The 23,903-nt window shown below is 41.2% G+C and overlaps 2 protein-coding genes and 1 non-coding gene across 28 annotated transcripts in view; 2 read left to right on the forward strand and 1 right to left on the reverse strand.

The window, feature by feature from the left end:
- The window catches only part of NSUN6 (NOP2/Sun RNA methyltransferase 6), a 30,288-nt gene extending 12,646 nt beyond the window's left edge, over positions 1 to 17,642 (forward strand). For 12 of the 15 annotated variants that reach the window (XM_053359431.1, XM_053359434.1, XM_053359427.1 and 9 more), the window contains 5 exons: positions 4,300 to 4,419; positions 8,692 to 8,836; positions 9,462 to 9,610; positions 12,544 to 12,669; positions 15,295 to 15,965. In XM_053359431.1, the coding sequence (XP_053215406.1) occupies positions 4,300 to 4,419; positions 8,692 to 8,836; positions 9,462 to 9,610; positions 12,544 to 12,669; positions 15,295 to 15,501 (747 nt within the window). In that variant the 3' untranslated portion in view covers positions 15,502 to 15,965. Of the gene's footprint in view, positions 1 to 4,299; positions 4,420 to 8,691; positions 8,837 to 9,461; positions 9,611 to 12,543; positions 12,670 to 14,503; positions 14,662 to 15,294; positions 15,966 to 16,080 lie in introns of those variants that run through there. The other 3 variants (XM_053359440.1, XM_053359441.1, XM_053359439.1) reach the window with 3 other exon arrangements.
- LOC128398582 (U6 spliceosomal RNA) lies at positions 12,815 to 12,921 on the forward strand. The gene has a single exon (XR_008327169.1). It is a non-coding gene; the product is annotated as a U6 spliceosomal RNA (small nuclear RNA).
- Positions 17,643 to 21,594: 3,952 nt separating the features above from the next.
- CACNB2 (calcium voltage-gated channel auxiliary subunit beta 2) overlaps positions 21,595 to 23,903 on the reverse strand; it is a 126,634-nt gene continuing 124,325 nt past the window's right edge. For all 12 annotated transcript variants that reach the window (XM_053359451.1, XM_053359452.1, XM_053359448.1 and 9 more), the window contains one exon: positions 21,595 to 23,658. In XM_053359451.1, the coding sequence (XP_053215426.1) occupies positions 23,179 to 23,658 (480 nt within the window). In that variant the 3' untranslated portion in view covers positions 21,595 to 23,178. The remainder of the gene's footprint in view (positions 23,659 to 23,903) is intronic.

A 23,903-nucleotide genomic window follows, 5' to 3' on the forward strand; every position in this document is an offset into this window, starting at 1 on the left:
AACTCTGCAGATCTATGTTGTTTCATCTTGTTGATCTAAAGTGGTCAGTGCATCCAAAGCAGAAGTCTTTATTTATATATTGTTTCCAATAAGGAAAGCTCTGCAATAAGAAACCTTCGTTTGATTTTGTTACATTTCCCAAGAAATGCCTGTGTGTGTGTGTGTGTGTGTGTGTGTAGGTGCTGTCGATTGAATTTGCATTTTGTTTTGTTTGAAGACAAATTTAACCTGTCATGAAACAAGAAATTACCTTCTGTTTTCTCTACCATTGCACTTTGTGGCTCTGGATTTCCACCATCCACGTTTCCAGTATTATTTCAACTATAGAACACAAACCAGTGTTTCACTCCGTCTCCAAAACATTTGTTGACTTTTCTCCCATATTGGAAGCAAAAGCATGTTAGCTTGTTCTGCTGCAGCTTTGCACTAGTTTTTAACTAGAAGATTTAAGGGACACATGTATGCTAATCACTTGTAGCATTCGGTGAGAAGTTGAATGTATATGAATAAGTGATCACAGATGACCATCTCAGACAGAGTTTTATACCTCAAATCATACACAATACACATAATCTGACTGAAAGTGTCATCATCTCGTACTGGCCCCCTGTGTATCCTATTTTCCATGCTTCACCAATTGATTTATAATGCAAGAACACTTCAGCATATACATGAGCATATTCAGCTCATGTAGCTGAGAAACAGATACTGCCTGATTACTGAGAGTGTGGAAAAAATATATTGATGAACACTGTGTTTTTAATGTTGCGTACCATTAAGCCAATATTATTGATTAATGTTTTCACCATGTATGTTATTAGGTAATATGTGTTTTTGCCCATAGGCACCAGCAGTTTCTTCTGTATATATGTTTTAATGGAGAATTAATGTAATTATTTGTGTTTATATATGTGACTTAGCTGTGTATATATAACAGTCAGTCTTTAAATATGTAATATATAATCTATTGGCTGTGCAATCCTGTGCATTTCTACTTGGAAGTATAACTTGCTTGGGCTTACTCCCAGGTAAATGCGTATTGTCTTGATGTTTTTGAAGGGATGACACAAGTAGGTTGTGTGTGGGGAAAAGCGATTTGCAATATAGTGAAGTGCATTTAAAAAGTACATGGTCCGAATCTGTAGGACAATTTGGGACACAATTTGGGACACAAATGTAAACACACAATTAATGTAAAATTAGACAAGTTATATTATCTTATGCATTTGGTGATTTGGTGACTTACTATGCCCTTGCCCCAGAGGAAATGCTGTTCCAAGCAGGTAGCGTAAGTTTTGTGCTATAGGCTACTTTGCTGCAGCTTGTACTGGGGTTGAAGCCCCATCTTGTGTGTCCTAACTTCTATGCCATGGGAAGTGAATCCTTCAAGCATCTTGTCACATACATGGGGGACTGGGCTGCTGGAAGTGTAGAGTCTTACACTGCAGTTCAGCTGTTCACTGTGCTGCTCCTATGGACTCTAGATCCAGGCATTCATAGGCACTGAGCACTGTCATTGGTTGGTAGCTTCGTACATGAGTCTCTATCCTGTACAAGGGCTCTAAATAAACCTTGCCCTTTGCACATGTTCAGTAGGGTGAGCAGAAGTGTATCCCATTAAGCAGAAATCTTTTAAGTCCTGTTTTTGAAATTTAGGAGATACAATGAAGTAGTGAGACATAATACATACAGTGGTACCTCGGGTTAAGAACTTAATTAGTTCTGGAGGTCTGTTCTTAACCTGAAACTGTTCTTAACCTGAAGCACCACTTTAGCTAATGGGGCCTCCTGCTGCTGCTGCGCCGCCACTGCACTATTTCTGTTCTCATCCTGAAGCAAAGTTCTTAACCTGAGGTAATATTTCTGGATTAGCAAAGTCTGTAACCTGAAGCGTATGTAACCTGAAGCGTATGTAACCTGAGGTACCACTGTACTTTTAAATAAATCTTAACACGGTGCAAGTTTACAAGTTTGCTAGAATTTTCCCCAAACACAAGAATCAAAACACTTTGTTTTGGAATTGAAGATTTTTAAATACGTTCCACAAGCCTCCCTGGGTCATTCCACACCAAATCACCTGGTGCCATGTGCTCTCACGTCTCAGATTTTGTTCAAAAAGTTTTCATGTGTAGATAACTATGAGATAACCTCAAATTAATTTAAATAATAATAATAATAATAATAATAATAATAATAATAATAATTTTTATTTATACCCCGCCCTCCCCAGCCAAGGCCGGGCTCAGAGCGGCTTACAAGCAATAATAAAAACAAGTTAAATGATTACAACTTAAAAACAAAATTAAAAATACAACATTAAAATATTAAAATGTAGCCTCATCGCAGGAGGAGAAGGAAAAGAAAAAAGAAAGAGAGGGAGGGAATCAAATTGGCTCTAAGCCAAAGGCCAGGCGGAACAACTCTGTCTTACAGGCCCTGCGGAAAGAAATCAGATCCTGCAGGGCCCTGGTCTCATGAGGCAGAGCGTTCCACCAGACCGGAGCCAGAGTTGAAAAGGCCCTGGCTCTGGTTGAAGCCACTAACTTCCTTAGGGCCCAGGACCACTAGGGTGTTGCTATTTATGGACCTTGAGGCTCTCTGTGGGGCATACCGGGAGAGGCGGTCCCGTAGGTACAAGGGTCCTAGGCCGTGAAGGGCTTTAAAGGTCAAAAGCAGCACCTTAAATCTGACCCTGTACTCCACCAGGAGCCAGTGCAGCTTGAAAAGCACTGGGTGAATATGCTCCCATGGCAGAGACCCTGTGAGGAGCCTCACTGCAGCATTCTGCACCCGCTGGAGTTTCTGGGACAGCTTCAAGGGTAGCCCCGCGTAGAGCGAATTATAGTAGTCAAGCCTGGAGATGATCGTCGCATAGATCACTGTGTCCAGGTCGGGGCGGGAAAGGTAAGGGACCAACTGCTTGATGCGGCGAAGGTGGAAAAATGTCGCCTTGGCTGTTGCTGTAACTTGTGCCTCCATGGAAAGGGAGGCGTCAAGGATTACACCCAAACTCTTAATGGAAGGCAACGGCACTAATTGGGCCCCTACAAGAGAAGGGAGGTTGGTCCCTCATCCCCATGCCATCCCGACCCAGCCATAGGACCTCTGTCTTCGAAGGATTTAGTTTCAATCGGCTCCCACGAAACCATCCAGCCACAGCTTCCAAGCATCTCGTCAGTGTGTTCGGGGCCGAGTCGGTGTGGCCATCCATCAGCAGATTGAGCTGAGTGTCATCAGCATATTGGTGACAACCCACCCCAAAGCTCCGGATAATCTGGGCAAGGGGGCGCATAAAGATGTTAAAAAGCATTGGGGAGAGGATTGCGCCCTGCGGCACTCCACACACCAAGGAGTGGTGCGACAACATGAAATGAAATCAAAACAGCATCATTGACCGTATTAACATGCATGGGAAACAAAATAGCTTTGCAGAAGTGGTTTACACAATAAAATGAACAAGGGTTCCAAGACATATTTTGTTTTTATTAAATAATTAATAAAACTTAATTTTAAAAATATGTTATAACCACAAATACACCCTTCTTATTTTTAAAACATAGCAAGTTCATGGTTAGCCCATTCTACAAAAAAAGTATGATGCATGTGTTAGTTGTGGTTTACGTGCTATGGCTTATCAAACCTACCAAGGTAGAAAATGACTAACATTCACTTTGGTCAGTGTCCTTTTTCTGTGGCACTTAATACCTTTTTTATACCTTATTTTGAAAGAGACCAAAGTTAGCTTAATTTTGATACCAAAATAAGCCCAATTGGTTGAAAAATAAGCGGAACAAGAGGTTTTTTTTTCTAAACTGACGCAGAAATTGCATTAGCCTAAAAAATGCGAAAATCGAAATTTTTCTCCTGCACCCAATTTTGGACCATAAAATCTTTAAAAATTAATTTGAGGTTATCTTGTAAGTATGTACACAGAAAATATTTTGAACATAGTCTGAGATGTAAGAGCACGGTCGAGTATTAAAATCAGGTGATTTAGCGTGGAATGACCCCCCTAGTAAGCGTTTAGGATTGCTGCCTCAATCAGTTTGGTTGATTATAATGTATTGGCTTCTAAGAAATACCATTTTCTGTCAAAATAGGTATTCCTTTCTCATGTTTATAGTTGCTACAATCAATCATGCTGTGAATGTTTTGAACACTGCTTACAGAATTAGAACACACACGTGTACAATTTTGCCTTTTATTCGAAGAAACAAACAATAGAATTAGTTTTAAGTAAGATATTCCTGTGTTGGTCATCATTGAAGCAAACCTAGTTTTTCTCTCTTCCATTACTAGAATTTGCCCTCTTCAGTTGTGAGTTATGTTTTAAATCCTCAGCCAGGACAGAGAATTTTGGACATGTGTGCTGCTCCCGGGGGGAAAACAACCCATCTTGCAACATTAATGTGTGATGAGGTAAGTGAAGTCACTGAGCATTTTCTGTCTCAGTGAGGAAAGTTTGACCTGTGCTTCATTAGCATGGCTTGTTTCACTCGTTTGCTGAGATCCACAGATAACTCAAAGTAGCACACCATTAATATTTGAACACACTGCTGATTTACTGGCTGATTTTTGCAGCATAGCAGAATTGCTGAGCCAAAGATAAATCTTTCTGGGTTACCTATCACAACATATTTCGAACAAATAGATTTCATTTCGGTGGACATGTGATAGATTGGGGGAAAAAGTAGAAAAGTCTTGCGAGAAATAATACAATACAAATTAATTTGGGCTATTTTTGGTGCAGAAGCTTGATTTTTAAAATTCATTTAAATTTCAGTACTTTTAATTGTGTAAAAACAAAGTGATTCAAATGAAAGTACTGAGTAACCAATCCGTCAACATGACATTATGGCCCACCATTTTCAATAAGATCAAATAATGAGTTAATCATGAGTGCTTTACGATCTGCTATATTCTGTGACTTGAGTTATTAAATTGCATGGAGTAGTTTAACAGCTTGTGCCTTTTGGAAATTGGCAGGAGCTAATCTAAAGGGACAATTTCTGCTTGTAAAGAGAAGGAACGGACTTTAGATCTCTTAGAGACACCCATCTTTCCTAACTTGGGGAGCACAAAACCTCTTTTCTTCATTCTCTTTCAATTTCCCCCATCTCCAGTCATCTCTCTTTGCCTCTGACAGTTGGGCCACCCCTTTTCACACTTTCTCATTGGTATTCAGGATTTATTTGTTTCATTTTAAAGAAATGTATATGCTGTTCTTTAGCCATACGCTCTCAGGGCAGCTGAGAGGACTGAGGAACTTCTCAGAAGACTATATTGTTTCTCTGAGCAGAATTGACCTATCCAGCCTTATTGACAAAGGTCATCACCTCTATCTGGAAATTACACACATCCCTAGAGACTAAGGAGGAGGTGGGGCTCCTATAGTTGCATCATTTACTGCATAATGCTGGGCAAGCATTCTCTTCAATATCCAGGATTTACACTTTTCCACAAAATAGAACATACTTTGGAGATACACAGACAGCACAGCTGGAGTTGGCCCATGCTGAGAAGACCCCTGTATTCCTTTTTTTGTGCCCAGGGAACCTGGGGCAGCATCTTACTTTATCAGCTTTATCAGTCAGCAGATGAAGAGCAGCTCTTTTTGTGTGCCCAATCAAAGTGAAATGCCCCGAAATGTCAGAGTGTCTTTTGCCCAGACATAGGGAAGGTATCCCAATAGTCCACAGCTCCATTTCCATTTTACATCTGCAGATGTGGCAGTGGATGTACGAGACCAGGTATGTCCAACTTCCAAGAGACTGCAATCTACTCCCGCTATAAAAAAACTGGAAGTAATCTCCCCATTGGATTGACCAGAGGCTTCATCAAAGTTGTTGAGCTTTTGGGGGGGAGGATTCACCAGAGTTGTTGAGGTTTTTGGGGCAAGGATGAGCCAAAGTTGTTGAGGTTTTTTCTTGGGGGGCGGATCAGGATCCCACAAATGATCATGATCAACCAAGGAAACCCAGAGATCAGCCAGTACATCACAATCAGCCGGTTGGACATGTCTGTACTAGGCTGATGTCTCGCCTTTGTAGTGGATTGGTTGACAGCCAGCAAATTGCAGCTTAATCCAGACAAAACTAAGCTGCTGTCAGTGGGTGGTTCCCTGAAGCGGATGGGTGGGACACGGCCTGTTATGGGTGGGGTTATGCATCCTCTAAGATTGCTGCATCCTGGCACACTCACTATGGGCCTCCTCATCAAACCATGAAATGCAATAGATGTGCTAGCTTGAGGTGCAAGGAAACAGGGTTCAAGGAGAGGAGCTGTCCCTAGTGCAGCAGTCAAAAAGCTTGCTTTCTGCCTTTTTACAATTTGTGCTCTGACTTTGGCTTCTCATTGGGTCCCAAAGAAGCCTTCTTGACATAGTTGTATCATGCTCACTGAAGTGTTCAGCTTTTCGGTATTCAATAAATTAAGAATCTGAGCAGGAAATATGGAAGTCCATATTGCATTTTTGCACGGCTGCATTTTAAATTAGTGTATTTTTGCATGCCATTCAGCTTTAGTAGTCTACTAAAATGCTTATATTTTGGCTGGAGGAAACATAGGGCAAAGAGTACTAAGTACATAGAAAATTTACGAGACATTTTATCTTGCAAGAAACCGTTGAGTAAGTTTTAGTATGTATGAAAAAAAAGTACTCATTTGAGAAATTTGGAATAAGGTAGTATGCATTTAGATGAATCATATTTCAACTGAAAAAGGGATTGTATATAAAATGTCAAGTAGGTTGGGAAGTTCAAGTGGGCTGTAGCATGATGTGCTTCCAGTTGTGACCTGTGCATTCTTTAGCAGGGAAACTTTGTTACAGCCAGCCATGTGTTGTGTACAGAAGAGCCATGCAATTTGTGATATGCGACAGCCTCCTTGACATAATCATATTTTGCTTACTGAACTGTTCAGTTTTTCTTTATGGAGAAATTGCTGGCATGAGGTACAGCCTGGAAGTTTTAAAGAAACAACCATTTTCATACTGGAAAGTGTTTATGTGTGGTGTTGTTTGTTTACATCAATTTGATTTAGTTTTAATGAACACATGTTTGCTAAGTCAGCATGTCCCATAAACATTTTAGTTAGCAGTTTGTACTATTTAAAAGATACCTTAAGAGGCTGTTATAAAAAAACAAAACAAAAGCAACAACCGCAAGATTTAAGCAATTGGAAGGGGCTGGAGCTGACTACATTATATGTTCTCCTGGAATATGCCATTCCCGTACAAAGAAGTCTTTATGTGTAATGTGCAGATTGAATGGTAACTGCTTGGTCAAGCAGAGCAGTGGTTAAAGAAAGAATGAGAAACCTGTGGCCCTCTAGATGTTGTTGCTGGACTACACCATCTCCCATGGCAGTGGGGGCTGATAGGAGTTGGCAGGGCAACAGCTGACTGCTTCAGGTGGAATTGGCATTACTGCAGGTGCCACATAATACCCATTGCGCTTTTGTAAGAACCCTTTGGAACTCCCTGCCTATTGATATCAAGCAGGCACTTTCACTGTACAGTGGTACCTCAGGTTAAGTACGTAATTCGTTCCAGAGGTCTGTTCTTAACCAGAAACTGTTCTTAACCTGAAGCACCACTTTAGCTAATGGGGCCTCCTGCTGCCGCCGCACCGCCAGAGCACGATTTCTGTTCTCAACCTGAAACAAAGTTCTTAACCCGAGGTACTATTTCTGGGTTAGCGGAGTTTGTAACTTGAAGCGGGGAGAAGGTTACTGTTACCGTAGTCAAAGTTCAGTCCTGAGTCACTAGCCTGGAAATAGTTCACAAGGTGTGAGGCGAGGTCCGAAGCAGGAAGCCGGGCGGGGACAGGAACACTCGAAGATCAGAAGCAGGAGGCCAGGCGGGGAACAGGAACGCTGGAAGGTCAGAAGCAAGAAGCCAGGTGGGGAACAGGAACACTGGAAGATCAGGTCTGGGTCCGGGTATGAGCAGGTACTCAACAACGACGTTGCTCCCGCAACCTGGGACCGGGCTGACTGGCCTTTATCTTCTCTAAGGCCAGGGGTGGTCCCGGCCCCCAGGAGCCCCGCCTCTCCTGGCCTTAAGGCGAGCACTCCTCCTGGGAGAAACCAGTTCCCTTCACCTCTCTGCCCTAAGCCTCTGCAGTTCACGAGAGGCTGAAGGGTTACTGGGCCCCGGGGGAGACTCACCTGTAGGCACTGAGTCCTCAACCACCTCTGGAGCCAGAATGGATTCACCTGGTGCCTGCTCCTGAGGATCCGGCACAGGTGCAGTCTCCTCAGAATCAAGGCCTTGCCCCAGTTCAGCCGGCCCTGGAGGCGGGGACTCCTGTGCTGGCTGGGATTCCTCCGGTTCACTCTCTGAATCGGAATCCCAGGCCATCACAGTATGTAACCTGAAGTGTATGTAACCCAAGGTACCATTGTTCTCTTTTCAGTGCCTGCTAAAAACATTCCTCTTTAGACAAGCCCACTCAGATGCTTAGAAAGTTGAGGTGATTTTAATCTGTTTTAAAGTATTTTAACTTTTGTATATTTTAAAGTATAGTCGTGAAGTTTTTCCTCAGTGTTACTGTTTTAACTTTTTGTAAACTGCTTTGAGGATTTTTCATTTCCATTTTTTTTCTTTTTTACAATTGAGTGGTATATAGGAGTTTATGAAACAAATAAGTAATAAATTCCTACCCTTTTGATTTCCAACATGTTTTTCAGGGAGAAGTAATTGCCCTGGACAAGACTGCAGAAAAAGTGAAAAAGATAAAGCAAAATGCTGCGTTACTGAAGTTGAATTGCATTAAAGCATTTTGTTATGATGGTACTAAGGCACTTGCCATTGGCAAAGGAGAGGACTGGCAAGGTAATATTATTTTTCTTTTGGGTGTTCTTGTTGTAGTTGTGTTTTCTGAGGAGGATCAGGATTTTTATGGTAATCCTTAAGACCCTGTTGTGACTAAGACTACTATTGCTTTAGTGTAATTTGGATGTTGGTTAATATCGACTTGCCATTTTATCCACAGATCCTTTAAACCTCAAAAACCCTATATAACTTATAAATGGCTGGTAATTTGGGGCATCTTTCATAAGTGCAAGTGAGGTAGCAGTTGGCAGATCAGGTTTCTTTTTGGTGGGTCTTCTCACACAAATTCAGTCTTCACTCAACACCAGCAATACAAATTTGAGGAAACTGTCATGTGCAGCAACAAAATGTGACTCAGATCTTTCAGTCAGAAAGTAGGAGGGAAAGGACATTTTGCTTTCTATATCCAAACATAATGGTGATTTATCAGCAGTTATAAAGACTTTGAAACCAAGGCCAGTATGACTGTGTGTGCAGTTTATACCAATTTAGCTGTGTTAAGCTGACGTCAAGCTCATGCTATTTAAATAAATTCTTTTGTGACATTTCCCCAAACAGTAGCAAAGTTAAGTATGTAACATAAATTGGCTATAGTTTTTTTAACTGATCATTTTCCTCTTTGCAGAAGGACCTCCATTTTTACCAGAATCATTTGACAGAATACTTCTCGATGCTCCATGTAGTGGCATGGGGCAGAGGCCAAATATGGTGTATTCCTGGTCTTTAAAGGAAGTGACTTCTTACCAGCCCTTGCAGCGCAAGCTCTTCAGAGTGGTAAGTATTTTGCCATAAAAACTACCAAAGAATAAGTAACCTGACCCTTGGGTCATCACTTCAAACACATTCTTGCGTTTAAGCAATGCTTCATTGAGAATTCTTACATGCATTACTGGCTCCTCATTAGGGCTGGCGATATCTGGTTTCAGCATCACAATATATCACTAGCTAAATATGATATCTCAATATATCACGATATATATCTGCAGCGGTGGAGGGCCTTGCTGGGCCTCCCCACAGTGGCAGAGCGTGCGCCGTGTTTCCTCACAACAGCCGAGGGCCTTGAGGAGGCTCCCTGTGGTGGTGGAGGGACTTAAAATCTAAGGAAGAAGTAGATTTAATAAAAATATTAAATAAACTTCCATATAATATATATAATAACTTTCATATAATATATTTAACATATTTTCAACTAATTTAAGAGTTGTTCAAGTGATTAACTAGTCAAGTTGTATCTGCTTCCCCACTCAGAGGTTTGAGTGGAATCTATGCATGCATAAGCACCACTGAGTTCAACTAAACTTACTTCTACTTTCCTGTGAGTAAGCTTAATTGAGTTCAGTAGGGCTTGCTTGTGAGTAGACCTGCAGTTGCTTGCACTGCTTATTGAAAAACACCCTCCCCATCATTCTCACACAGTACCCAACCTTCCATTTCAGCATAAGGAAGCCAGCTAAATCTTCTTCCCTCCATCCCCCCCTCCACAGAAGGCCCCCCACCAAAAGCCCTCATCCCACAATCTCTCCCTTTTTTAATATGGAGAAAAGCTCTTTAGAGGGAACCACCAACACAAACACCACCAGAAAATAAAATAAAAATCTCCTCTTTTTTTCACCAGTGGGGGTGAGTGTGAGGGAAGAAAGAAGTGTTTTCCAGTTCTTTGTTTACTTTGGGGCTGGATCTTTGATTGTCTAGCCATGGGGGGTTTCTCCTGGATTGTTAGGAGGCTCTGCATAATTAGCTGAGCTCTAAGTGGAAAGATACCGGTGAAGCTTTATGGTTAGGAGGAAGGAGGGAGAGAGCAAACAAAGCAAGAGACAAGGTGCCTGTAAAGTATGTGTTCATCTGAGCTACCTCCTGGGAAGCTGTCAAGTCTCCACCTTTTGTTCATTGGTATATTTCCTTGTTGAGACACTTTCCAAGACGTTATTTCAATACAGGTATTCAACAATACGGCGATTTGTTGCACAGCCCTACTTCTCATTCGAAGCACCTCAAAAGCTTCCTCTGCTTTGTCCTTATATACTGAATTAAAAGGAAAGCTTTCATCAGTTGCATAGTCTTAGTCTGCAATCCTGGCTTCCCTTCATCAAGTTTCTCCAAGGAACTCCAGCTTACTAGCCAGCCCCAGTACTTAAATCTTGTGTTGAAACCCACTCTGTGGATTTTGTAGTTTTAAATAGCAGCTTCTTAATGTATCTTTTAAATTCAATCCAGTTCCTTGGAGGTGGGGAATGGGAGTGATTCATAGTTCTGTAGGGTTCTACAATAAATTATTGGGGTTGCCTGCGTATCTGCGAGCTATGATCCCTCTGCAAAAAAAAAAAAAAAGGAAAAGGAATTGACCCATTAGCTCACAGCCTTGTCTTATTAGTACAAGGGAGGCAAGGGAAGTGCACACGGTTACACTGTAGAAGTTGGCACTTGGTCATCCTTTCTTGAGCACACCCAGTTCATGGCACATGCAAAAGTTCAGCTGGTTGGGGTTGCGCTGAGCTCCATTGTTCTCGAACCAATAGCAACATTGGAATAGATGTGTAACAAGACTAAATCAAGCTCCCTATCTAAAACACATTGTTGTTATCCTGGCGGCAGAGCCTATGGTGATGTGGAGGCAAACCATACAGAAAGGCCAATCAACTCTAAAGCTGGAAGACAATATCTTTTGAACATAAATAGATCTAGTTAAATTTAGCACAGGCATTCACCTTCGTTGGTAAAGATTCAGTTGATAAGAGATGTCTTTTCTAACCCTTTCTCTTTTAAAATAAAAGGGGTAGTGCATAATTTCTTCAGTATAGTCAGAGATGTTTCAGAATCACTGAGGGGTAGTTTACTTATCTGTTTGGCTTGCTAGTCTGCCCCATCTGTAGGGCTTGGGCATGATGTTACTTAAACGTGCATAGAATAGTCTCCCACCCTCAAACATCAAACGGAATGACACCCTTGATAAAATTTCAAATTCACTGAAAGTGTAACCCTGGCTACCGAAATCCATCTCAGATACTAAGCTTTTGTATTGACAGAAGTAAGGAGGATTCATTTCTGTTGAATTGACAAAGTTAGCGAATCTAGTGGGAAGATGGCTTTGTGCCCTATTTGCCTTGTCCCAAGACATCTTTAATATCACTGCTGTGCTCAGATGGAGGTTGGGAACATCAACAATCATGATTTATTCAGCTGTGTTCCCTTGTGTATTGGAATCTGCTGAGCCAAAAAGAAGGGAAGTTTCAGTCGTGTCCTAGAACCCTTCAAATGTTTGTTTAAACAAGGCCAGCTTTTGTATATGCATTCCACTTTTCCTAAAGGAGAGGCTACTTTGGAAGTGTTTGTTTACCTTCTGATAGTATCTGCTAAAAGATACTGTGTCTTTGCGGGACTGAAAACATCAAAGGTGTAAGATCTTAATTGTTAGATTTTTATCAGCCATGTGCACTGGCCACATAGATTGACCCTTGCTTGTTAACTTGCCACTCTAGGCTAGTTGCCTATAATATTTGTCTGCAGGATACAGGGGAGGCAGTGCAGCGGAGGACAGTACACACTGGCACACACACAAGGCTCACAACACAAAGGCAGCTTGAAACAACATCATGAGAAGTTGTCCTTGGTCCTTTCAAAATGAATATGGACTGTGTAATTCTGCATTCTAAAAGTAAGTTTGCTTGAGAAATGCTGGTATCCTAAAAATGAGAGTATTGTTTCCTTAGGCAGTGCAGCTGCTGAAGCCAGGGGGCATCCTGGTATACAGTACCTGCACAATTACGCTTTCTGAAAATGAGGAGCAAGTTGCCTGGGCATTGGAGACCTTCCCATGCCTTCAGCTTCAGTCACAGGTAAGAACATGTTGTTGTTTTTAAAAAATTGCATCTTTCTCACTAGGATATGACATTACATGCTTGCTGACAGTTAAAAACAACAACCCTGTCTTTTACTTGCTGCCACTCTGAGCTCTGCTCAGCTTCCTATGCTCACTCTGCTGTGGCTACTTCGGCAGCACATAGACTGAAATTGGAATGATACAGAGAAGATTAGCATGGCCCCTGCAAAAGGATGACCCAGAAATTAACAAAGCATTCCATATTCTGAAACACCTCAATGCGCCCAAATACACACACTCCACCCAGAACATGCACAGCAGCCTCAGCGGGTGGGGGGAGCCCCAAAGCTTTGGCATTCTTGTACTCAGGGTAGCTCAGTCGGTAGAGAACACACAACTCAGGGTTGTGGATTTGAGCGTCACATTGGGCAAAAGATTCCTGCATTGCAGGAGGTTGGACTAGATGACACTCGTTGTCCCTTCCAACTGTGCAGTTCTATGATTATTTTATACTTTTAGGTTTCCCCACCCTCCCTGACATGCACACAAAACCAGCCATTGCTTCCCAAAGCTTCCAGTTCATCAGACAGGGAACCAGAGACTTGATTGGAGACCTCTCCCCAAACCTTAGCCTTCCATGCCTTCTTAAGAATGGTCATTGCCTGGCCCCATTTCTGTCCCAGTGCTCATGCTAAAAGTGGTTTCTAAGATCCCGCCAACAGTTAAGAGAAGGTCTTTTCCCAGTGAGGTAACTTCCCTGATCGTAGTGCAAGCTGCACCTCAAGTGCTTTACACCTGCTGGTACAGAATCAGAGTCCTATGAGCTGGCAGAGGTTGCCAGGAAGGCCAGAACCCGCAACACCATGTGGCCTGCTCAACATTTTTCTGTCTCTGAGGATTTGTTTCCCCCCTACAAAGGGCACAGGGAGGAGGAGCAGATGGACACAGAATACGCCTGCATTGACTTATCTGAGTCTGGGCACTCTGCTGATCCTGCAGGAAGAGAGGGCTGGGGAAACATCTGTGTGGATGAGCTTCTATGACTCTGTTGCCCTTCCCTGTGCAGGGTTCAGCAGGCTGTGCCAGTGCTTATGAGTTGGCAGCTGTTTGGGAATCATTAACTAATGTGAATGTTAGTATCTAATACGTTTGTAATACATGCCTACCAAAACACTGCATCAGATATGACACAAAACTCTGAAAAGTTGTGTATTCAGAAGGCATCAGATAATTGTGTGACTTTGAGTTTAATTAGTTGCACTTCGCTTCTCCCAGACCTTCACTAACAGTGGCTAAAGGGATTAGGTTTTAATCTTGCAGGATTAAATGGCTGAGACAGCCTCTAATTTGATAGTGGGTTTTGTGTATTTTTTGTAATCATGCTTGTCTTATTGCATGTCTACAGAAAATGCTGATGCACTGTTATGGTTGTTTGTTACATTTGAAATTCCAGGGCATAACGTATTAAAGTGATTCAATGCCATCCTTCGATGTAAAGACCAGAAGAAGCACTTGGTGAACTGAACTGTTTTGTATGAGGCTTTCTTTGGTTAAACCTTTAACAGCATTAAGTGTCTTACTACATTTCTCTGAGGAAGGAGACATGTAAAAGAAGCACACATAAATCAGGGTTTCCATTTACGAGGTCCCTAAATCTGTTATATATATGATCTGCCTGATTATGCAAAAATCTGCTATTTTTATATGTATCTCATTGGCACCATGTGCTGGAGCCAGAAAAAGACTCTCATAGGCTGCCCCCCCCACTCATTCCTTGTAAGTATTTTACAAAGAAGCATCCTTCCTTGAACACAAAGCTAAAGGGGGAGCTCTCTCTCTCTATTACCCAGGGACTTGGACTCCTCCCAGCAATAGGCAGTGGCAGGGAAAGATCACAGGCCTTTGGTCTGTTGGAGGTTGATGCTAGAGCCCTGAGGTCCTGCTGCTGACCATTCTCAAGGATCTTCCATCCTTCCTGGCCACCCTGCAAGGTTTTTGGGGTGTACAAGTATATTAAGTGAAGCTCCACCCACTGTTACAGTGCAATCCTATACAGGTCTATTCAGAAGTGAGGCCCACTGAATTCAGTGAGACTTATTCCCACATAAGTATGCATATGATTGCAGCTTGAGTCTCAACATGTTCTTGTCAGTAGTATCAGGATTTACTTGCCCTCGGGTCCTGGGAAAGCCCACCCCTTTTGAGTAGCAAAATAGTGTGATTATCTCAATATTTTCAGTACTGTAACACCTGCGCATCCATGTTCAGCCTTCCATCACTGATTTGCTGACACAACATGGCAACTCAAGCATAAATTAGATTGCATATGATGTTCATTTTTTAAAAAGTGGTGTTTTGTTAGTGTAAATTTCATCGGTGTTAACTGATAATGAGCAAATTATTTTCGGTGTTATTCTGCTGCCTCCTTAGTCTGAGCCTTTCTACAAATATTCCCCTTCCAGAGGAATGTAGCAAGGCAAACTCCAGGAGTTTAGATTGCAGTAAGAATACTCCAAGGATGTGCCTACGGTGGTAGATTTAGAGGCACTGACCCTTGTGAATACTGGCTTTCATTTTCGGGTAAATAAATAATGAACTGCAGAGCAATTAAGCCCATTTGTTTTATTTTCCTCTCTAAAAGGAGCCCCATATTGGAGGAGAAGGCATGATGGGAGCTGGGCTGTCACCTGAGCAGTTGAAAAAGCTGCAGAGGTTTGATCCATCTGAAGCAGTTTTGCAGGGAATGGATTTTAATTCACTGCAAGAATTCAGATACGAAGATTTGATAAGCATGGCAAATAAGGACTGCATAGGATTTTTTATTGCAAAATTTATAAAAGTACTGTGAAAATCATGGCTTTAGAAGTCAACATAAAAAGCACCCTTTCTGTTAACGTTTGGAGCATTCTGAACTGTACCTTCATGCTGCTGCAATGTTGCCAAGCCAACGGACTGACGACACAGTTGCCATAGCAGCAGCAAAATATGCCCGCTGTTTCCTTTGGGAGAGATCCACAGGTTGGAGAAACAAGTCTGAGGGAAGGGGCAGCTTCAATCTGTAAAGCTCCATTTGGTTTTATATTAGCAGTAGGTCACTGATTCTAGAAACATGCTTGTTTTTCAGTTTGTCTAAAAGATTTATTTATTTTTTTAGAAAAAAACTGCAATTATGTACAGTAAAAAATCTGCTTTCAAAGTATTTTATCATTAATTAAATACACTGTCACATGTTGTAAAACCTTATCCGAACTCTCAAATTGCTGTTTTTGAAAAACAATTTTATATTATTAAATGGCATTTCTTACAAAACAATATTAATCTTTTAAGTGATATTGTACATCTTGGTGCTTTAAATTATTAATCCATGTCTTCTAAGCAGATATCTTTCAAGGCCTAATCCTATTTTCCTTGTATCTAGACTTTCTAGCAGCATTCTAACATTCTGTTTCCGGAGAATGCAGATTTGTGAACTCCAAGATCAGCTGTCCCATATTTTATTCTGAGACTGATGTAAAGAAATACTATTAAGCTAACAGACCAAAAATTCCTTCAAGCATCACCATCATCTTTGGCCCTAGAAGGAGTGGCAACTCAGAATCTTAGCATTCACATTGCTTTTTATATTGTCTCATTTTTATTTTTATTTTAAATAGCCTTTGCATCCTAGAAATGCTTCTATTGTAATATGTTTGTGATTTATAGATTTGGGTATTCCACTGCATTTCAGGAACCAACAAGTGGATACTCAATTCCAGCAGTATTTTTTTTTCTAATTATACACCCCTTACTAGAACAAATGCCACCAAGCAGTTTAGAATGATGTAATATATATGGAATGGGGAATGTTGAGTGGTTAATGTGCATAACTGGCCAGTGTACAGATGCACCAGGCATCAGGGAGAATGTGCACATAATTCATCCATGAAGAGGGAATAGTGCACATTTTACAGGCAATATGCATAATCTCCAGAGGAACTTGGGAAATGCACATATATCTACAGAATCCTGTACATCCTCTGGCCATTATGTATAATATCCAAGAGTCACTGGGAGGGGGGATATATCTGACCTTTGTTTTGTACGTTCTGCAGGCAGCAAGCACATTCTCTGGTCAGTATGCATAGTCCTATCTCTTCTTTGCAAGAGTGCAATCCATCTCCTCTGCCCTTCTGTTGGTCCACTGACTAATCATGGCCCACAACAGATCCTCCTATTGATCAGCTGATTAGCAGCAGGAAGAAGGGATCCATCTTTTAAAAATAACTTCTTTTGCTTTCCAGCCCTTTACACCACTCTCAGCTGTTCCCCAGTCAGCTTAGCAGCATAACAGGGATAGTAGGGGAAGCTTTAAACCTTCCCACCACCTTCCCCAATTTTGATGGAAATTGCCCCCTGCCCAATGCTGCTATTAAGCTTGGAAAAAACAGCATTGGGGCAGTCATCATAGGAATCACAGGGTGTCATGGGCCAGGAGTCAGCTTCACCTGCTGAACAGCAGAAGGGGAAGAAGGCAGGGTGGCTCCACCTGCAGCTGATCAGGAGGAGAAGGCCCTGATGAGAACCAGCTGGCTTTCAGCCTTCTTAAGCAGTTCCCAGCAGCAGTCAGATGCTGGTAACGTTTGTAGTTCCTGGGCCTAACTTCCTGCTCCCTGCTCATCTTGATCCTTGGCCACCTGCTCATCAGATTCTTTGGCGCCTGGACTATCTGACCACGTGGATTACTGTTTGCCCAACCCTAGGACTGGACCTGACTTTGGCTGCCGACTCTGCCTCCAGGTAAGTACACCTCAGAGACCCTTTGAGTTGGCTGGTTTTCCACTGTGCTGTGCTCTGCATGTTTTTGCTCAGCAACAAGACTATGAGATGGGAGGGAAGTTTCAGCTTGCTGAGGAAAATCACCATCAAATAGAAAGCCTGACTGAATCAATTTGGTGCTAGTTTTCTATACCATAAACAAGTTTCACTGAAAGCAATGGAATGAAACTTAGTAATTGAAACTTAGTAATTTTGGAATGAAACTTAGTAATTTTGTACTGCAGCGTGGGACTGAAATATCTAGATCTTCCCCCGCTTTATGTACACATAAAAAAGTAGCCTGGAACATTGTGTCCTGGCATGTAGATACAGGAAGTCTTGTGTATGAGAGGGGAGATTCAAATATGATCATACAAATCCTGTCTGAAATGGGAAGGCTCAGCATCAGATAAATCAGGTGGAACTGTGTAAGGAAATAAACAACTATCTGACTTTTAGAAGACATCTGAAGGCAGCCCTGTTTAGGGAAGTTTTTAATGTTTGATGTTTTATCCCTTTATTAATATTCTGTTGGGAGCCACCCAGAGTGGCTGGGGAAACCCAGCCAGATGGGCGGGGTATAAATAATAATTTGTTGTTGTCATCTTGAATTTAAGTTCTATTTGTTAATCTTAATTGGGCTGGGGCACAATTGGCTTTTGCTGCACAAAGCTGTACGTTTTTCTGCTGGAAGATCTAACTAAATTTATTTCTGAAGTTAATGTGAACTTGAGTCGTTGACTTCAGTGTAGAGGAGGTTACAACTTCCACAAACCACAGCAAGAGGTTTCCTGTTTGCCTGAGCACCGGAGGCTGCTGCATTTCTATAGCGTGTGCACACATACACACAGTTGCTTCCAGCACTAAACATTCGCTTGAATCCATAGGATTTCTTACAAGTATTAAAACATAGCAGTGTTGTTCACATATTCTTGTATCAAAAAACATTTGGTTTAAGAGAACAAGGAAGGTACATATATTTATGGACCAAAAATCTGCCTTAAGTTGCATGCTAGGTAAACGTTTTCCAGTGTAGCTGGCTTTACAACATAGCCTCCATCTGTCCACCCTTGCCTTTAGTTTTTCAGATCTGATACAGGTTGGAGTCATCCCTGAAATTCAGGACAGTAGGAGTGCAGTGATTGCCTTCCTCCACACCGAGGACCCACTTACCATGTGTTTTCATTTGCATTAATGGCCTACTTTACTGTCAACAGGGCTGTATGTAGATAGGAGGGTGGAACAAGGTTGACAGATGCTATTAAGAGAAGGCATGAGTGGAGGCAGCCTGGCATTGAATTAAAGCATCTGTTTCACCATGAGTGAAATGTAAGTCAGCAAGAAAAAGGAGGCAATGACTAGGTCTGCATTTATGACTAAATGTTAATAGGCCTAGCCTGTGCAACACATATATTACAGTAATGCTGGCTTGTTTTACTTTTGCTTAAACAGTTGCACTCTACTCCTTAACATAAGCTTTGCAAGAAGCTAGCTATTGTTTGAAAAAATCAGGGAGCCCAGCCTCAGTGTTTCCTACGGAGGGCGAGAATTGGAGTGGAAATCCCGAGGGGAAAATGTGAGCTTGTGGAGGTTAATTATATAGAGTCTACTATGTAACATGACATGTTTGTTACTTACATGGCACAGAAGGTGCAAGAATCTGTCGTGGCAAGAATAAATTTGTAAGTGCATTAATCAAGTAGAAGGGGCTTTTTAAATCCTAAAATTTCTTCCTCTTTATTCATTGATATTTGTCTCTTTAAAGGAAATTTATTGAATTATATGAGCCCGAGGGTAGGAATTTAACTTGACTGTGACTCTGTGGTAACTAGCATACATACTGCAGTTTAATTCTGCATACCTAGCAAGCCCTCTTAGTGTCTGGAAAACCATTACATTACCTGTTTTGCTTCCAAACTTTTAGTGGAGACAAAACAATAAAAATATAAATTTCACTTATAAATGTTTACCCATTCTTCATAATCTTGAAGATCAAAAACCTTCTTAAATGTACTGTTGCATCTTCATTATTGCCAGTCAACATATTATTATTATTATTATTATTATTATTATTATTATTATTATTATTATTATCATCATCATCATTAATTATTACTGTTCTATTAAATTTGTATACCATCCATCTGAAGACCACAGAGTGGTTTACAAACATAAAAATACCAAATGAGAACACAAAAAATTATAAAACAAAAGCAACCCCCCCAATTCCCATTAAAAATGCCATGAAGTGCTAATCAGCCAAAGGCCTGGTCACAGAGAAATGTTTTCACCTGGCACCTAACGGTATGCAGTGAAGGCGCCAGGCGAGACTCTCTGGGGGAAAGATTCCACTAAGTGCCTGTGCCAAGTGCCCCTTACCATACTTACCCCTACCCTGAATGACTAATTGGGGAGCTTCTGCTCTTTCCAGCTCTCTTCCCAAGTACATCCCACAGCTTTCAATCCAAAAATAAACAAACAACCCTCCCCAAGGTTAAAAACACACAAGTTAAAAAGCTTTTAGTATTCAGCACAAATCCTGATTATTAGGGCAAAGGGCATTTGCCATTTTACAATGCTGTAAGTAAAGCAAAGTTGTGTATGCATAGCACTTTCTTCAGTGCATAACACTTTCTTCATCTGAATGTTTTAGTATTGATTATTTAAAAACCCTGTTGTATTCTGCCTGAATGTCAGGTTCTTGGTGAGCAGCTTCGTAACAGAAAAATGACCCATCACTTTGCAAGAAGTACAAGGCCAGCCTACCTCTTCTCTTTCTCTTAAGAGTAATTGAGGAAAACACATTATGGATAGGTTTAGTACCAAATAGTAATCATTAAAAGATTTTGAGCTATAGTACTCAGCCTTGACACCAATAGATTTGTTAGAATTCATCAGTTTGCTAATAGTGCATACTATGAAGAAATTAATAAACATTGGATTGAATCCAAACCAAGTTAGTTGTACTTAAATCCCATTTAAATCAATGAGACAAGCTAGTTGTCACCTTTAAGACCTATTGAAGACCTATCCTAACATAGCAATCTTACATATTTCTATTCAAAAGCGTCATTGAGTTCAGTTGAATTGCATCCATATAAGTGAACAGACTTGCAGTCCAAATGAACTATTTGAATCAAACCCATTGAGTTTCCAGTTCCAACTGGACAATTACAAAGTTCATAGCTTTATATGGAAGCTTGTTGCAGATGCTGAAGAATTTGAAATCCTGCCAAAGTGTTGCAAAGATTAACTTTAAGTAGAACAAATCCTGCAGTAATAAAGAATAGGCTTTAAAAGCCAGATTCAAAGTATTAAGAGTAATGACTATAGCCAGGGGAGTGGGGGGTAGGGCTTTAGAATATTGGGAATTTGAGCAGAAATACAATAAATAGTGAGAAGCCCCCCACCAAGGAATCATGGGTGGAGAGGTGGGAATACTCTCCCTAATTAGAAAGTGTCTACAGAGCTCTGGGATAAATAGCTTCCTGTTCACCTAACCCTGGACATTGGCAGTCTAGCATTATATTGTAATTACCCCATAGTACTGTAGTAGGTTTGTGGTGTGTGTGTGTGTGTGTGTGTGTGTGAGAGAGAGAGAGAGAGAGAGAGAGACTTGCCGATGCCCTGAGTTCCTTCTAATTCTTCGAGTCCTGTTAAAGTCTCATAGCGCAGCAGTTACCAATTAGCTAAGTATTGCAGCTTCCGTTTTTCAAAAGCCAAGCCATGTACCCCATATTATTGACAATTTTTATTTCTCTTTGGTAGTTTTTGTTATTTGAATGGTGCCACAGACCCCCTGGGTGGGTTACGCTGACCCCCCGATTGGGAACCACTGTCCACAAGAATGATGTGAATGTCTTTCCCACTGGGTATTCTGGAACTTGATCCAGTCCCCAGCACATAAATTGTGTGTGTGGAGCACCTGTCTCCATTACCGCCTTCCCTTTTCCGACTATTAACTCGCTCTCATTACAAGTATACTAGCTGTACAGGGCAAACCTGAAATTCAGTTTGGAGTCTTGCTTGCTTCTGTCAGGAAGTTACAATAGCCTTTTAGGAACTTGCTAGAGGCTAAAATCCAGAGGCAAGTGTCGGAAGGCCATGTTAACCAGGATACAGAGATTGTCAAATATAGGAAAGTGGAGAAGCTACAAAAATTTATTTTCCAACAAAATAACTCTCCACAAGCAGTGTAAACTTTTCTTACTAAAACAAATACTCTAAAACACAAAAAGATTTTACATTTCCAGTGAAACACTCAGTCACATTTGCCTGTGTTTTTTACTTTCCTGGATCCTCAACGAAGAGCCAGCAGATTAATGCTTTCCCAATTACCTGTAGACATAAACTTCCTCATGTTGCTTGCCTGCAATTTGGACCTTTAGAGCTGCAGACAGAAGGAAAAACCTTACTCATTTTTGGAATAATTACATTCTCGGGACCAACTGATGTGCTATGATTCAGCCCCAATTGCCATATTTAGCTGCTCAAATGAGTTCTCTGCTGCCATGGCCAGTGTGGTGCTTGAAATCTAAGCCTGGAAGATCACGTGGTCCTTTGATAAGAGGGCGTATTGAAAGTGGGGGAATCCCTTTTCATGAAAGTACAATTAAGGATTTCCAGACATTGTACTGCATGTGTGTACAAATTGCAATACCTGAGCAGCTAAAGGTGGAAATTATGGTTGATTCATAACATGGGTTGCCTATGGAGTCTTCTGTGTACCCTTTACAACCACTCCTGTCATAAATTGTTTTACACACAAACACACACTTGCACCATGTCAAATGTGGCCTATCAAGTTGACAAGAAAAAACATTATCTGTGTGCTCACTGCAATTAGTGTGTCCTGTTTAGAGCATTTATAGTGTCACATTATTTTTGCTGTAGATTTAAAAATGCAAAAATGATTTTAAGTTTGCAAGGACAATCCAACCTTTTATCCTAATGTATTCCTATTTACACTAAATATAAGCTTTCTGCTACTGAAGAAAGTGTGTCTAGAGTGAACCTTGTTAACAAATTTCCTGAATGAGGCTAGTTCCAGTTGCCAGTAATTCAAAAGCAAATCTGCTGACTTGGCATTAGGACTTTAAACAGTGTGGTCAATCTTATATAAGAAGGTGTTTGCAGAAATAACATTTATAAACTGTCTATACAGTACACAGTACCAGTACATAGAAAAGAGATTTTGACTTTATGATCCCCTGTGTGTAAGGCAAAACTGAATTCTGTCTCCAAATGTAGTCCACTAGAAGTACAATCAACAGAAAGTGGCTCTCAAATCAATGGCAAATCAGGTGCCTAACGATTAAAAAAAATCAAAACAGATGAGAGCTTCAGTTTTGGATGTGCTGATTTTGGCTTGCTGAAAAACATGGGAAGTTAATAAACACCAATTGTATTTTGTCTGAAAACACTAACAACACCTTGATGACAACAGATATTGTTCAAGTGGCAGCTACCAAAAACGGCTTTGGGGGGAGAAAAGCTTGGTACAACACCAGGGACTTCGCAGTTGTACTATGCCAATGTGTTATAGCACTAATCAAAATGAATATTCTATTTCATGCTATTGCTGTGATAGCAACAGCAATTTTTTTTTTAAAAGCAGCATACAGGATACCACATGTTCTGCAATGAAAACCCAGATTTGTTCTTTTTAAAAAGGGGGTGGGGTGGGGCTTTGTCATACACAACTTCAAAAGAAACACAAAACTGCCAAACGTTATTGGTGACTGTACACCTCTCGCTTCCATTCTGCTGTGTCATTGCGTTTTTTAGATATCACTTCCCCATCTTTGTCACAATACTGGTCCCTTGATTTATGACGGCTACGCTGCTTGTTGCCTTCGTTATGGTCCTGCTCTCGGTCCTTTTCCTTTGAGCGAAGCCTTGATTCTCGGTGCCTGTGATCACTGCTCCCATGGGACTCATCCCTGTAACTGTGATCTCGATGAGAATCATAGTGTTCATGAGAATAATCCTCCTTTGGCTCTACGTATGCTGAATCTCTGCTGTCTTGTGTTTCTGAGTCAAAAGTTTCTTGTCTAGGCAGGCCACGACTAGTTCCACTACGATGGTTATGGCCTGAAGTGGAAGAGCGGTGTTGAGATTTCCTGGTGGGTTCGGCCCGTGCTGCTTCTTCAGCTTGGGAACCAGTTCGTTCAGGGGCTGATTGTTCATTCCTCTGATCTCCTTGAGAGCCCTGATTAATACAACAGAGTTGTAATTTCACACTGGCAAATATTGAGCAGAAAATGCCTCATAAACCAGTAATGTCATGATCCTTAAACTGTTAAGCAGACATCTTTTTCACAATGCTATTCCACAGTAAGCTGTCTGAAGTCAACCTATGGCTAACAACTATAGTCAAATCTAGGAATACAAGAATTGGAACTTTTACTGGAGATACTGCTTTATAATACAAGTGAACCTTCATGCCACAAAGAA

This window comes from Podarcis raffonei, chromosome 12, assembly GCF_027172205.1.
Source record: "Podarcis raffonei isolate rPodRaf1 chromosome 12, rPodRaf1.pri, whole genome shotgun sequence".
NCBI lineage: Eukaryota > Metazoa > Chordata > Lepidosauria > Squamata > Lacertidae > Podarcis > Podarcis raffonei.